This window comes from Propithecus coquereli, unplaced genomic scaffold (assembly GCF_000956105.1).
Source record: "Propithecus coquereli isolate 6110/MARCELLA unplaced genomic scaffold, Pcoq_1.0 Scaffold179, whole genome shotgun sequence".
Lineage (NCBI taxonomy): Eukaryota > Metazoa > Chordata > Mammalia > Primates > Indriidae > Propithecus > Propithecus coquereli.
In genome coordinates, this window is record NW_012142634.1 from 4,820,148 (window position 1) to 4,821,161 (window position 1,014).

Consider the following 1,014-nt stretch of genomic DNA (forward strand, 5'->3'; position numbering starts at 1 on the left):
AGTAGCTGGGACTACAGGTGTGCCACCATGTTCAGCTAATTTTTTTCATTTTTTGTAGAAACAGAGTCTTGCTATGTTTTCCAGGCTGGTCTCAAACTCCTGGCCTCAAGCGATCCTCCTGGCTCGGCCTCTCAAGTAGATGGAATTACGGGCTCTCACCACCATGCCCACCTCTGACAACATCTTGACTGAAACCCCTTGAGAGATCCTGAGCCAGAACCACCCAGCTAAGTCACTCCTGAACTCCTCATCCACCAAAACTGTGAGATAATAAATATTTGTCGTTTTAAACCACTAAGTTCTGAAGTGATCTATTATATAGTGATAGATAATACACCTTGTTTAAACAGAAAAGTGGAAAAACAAGATGAGTAGATTATTTAACTTGTTAACATATATTGTGCAGCATAAGCACCCAGGATGTACTGCTAACATGTCTACGTCTATAACAATAAAAGCTTGTGTTAGACACAGAAAAAAATCCCTCTAGCTTCAGCAGAGCGGGTAAGCATGCCCTCAAAATACTGGTTTTAGAGAATCAGTGTAAAAAATATAACTGCTTGGCCTATATCTGTGTCAATAACAGAAGAGAACAGAGAACTAACCTTTTGCAAGTGGAGCAATGGTAATCTCACTATCTGCCAGATTCACAAACACATCATAGAGGTCTGGTCTATTGCTCACCTCCAGGTCTACAAACCCAGCAACGTAACCTGCATTACAAAGATGAACATCATTACTGGAGTAGGAAGAAATACTGTGAACATATCAAAAGAGAACTGAGTCTAAAAGCTCATCAGCTGCTTTTCTTCACTGCTTTATTTATTTGGAACATCAGCTATACCCTGTGGCATTTATTAAGACTACCTTATTGTCAGCTGCTTGAAGAAATGCACACAACCCAGACCCACTCATGTATGAGAAAATGTGACATGACAGAATGATATTCCTGATTACCGAAGAGAGGAAGAGACTCTTCAATAAGTAGACCCAGGAATAGCCATTTTTCTCCAT

At 40.3% G+C, this 1,014-nt stretch overlaps 1 protein-coding gene across 5 annotated transcripts in view; it reads right to left on the minus strand.

Annotated features, from left to right (window-relative positions):
* The window catches only part of FAM45A (family with sequence similarity 45, member A), a 35,790-nt gene that overhangs the window by 6,032 nt on the left and 28,744 nt on the right, over positions 1-1,014 (minus strand). For all 5 annotated transcript variants that reach the window (XM_012642412.1, XM_012642411.1, XM_012642410.1 and 2 more), the window contains one exon: positions 606-713. In XM_012642412.1, the coding sequence (XP_012497866.1) occupies positions 606-713 (108 nt within the window). The remainder of the gene's footprint in view (positions 1-605; positions 714-1,014) is intronic.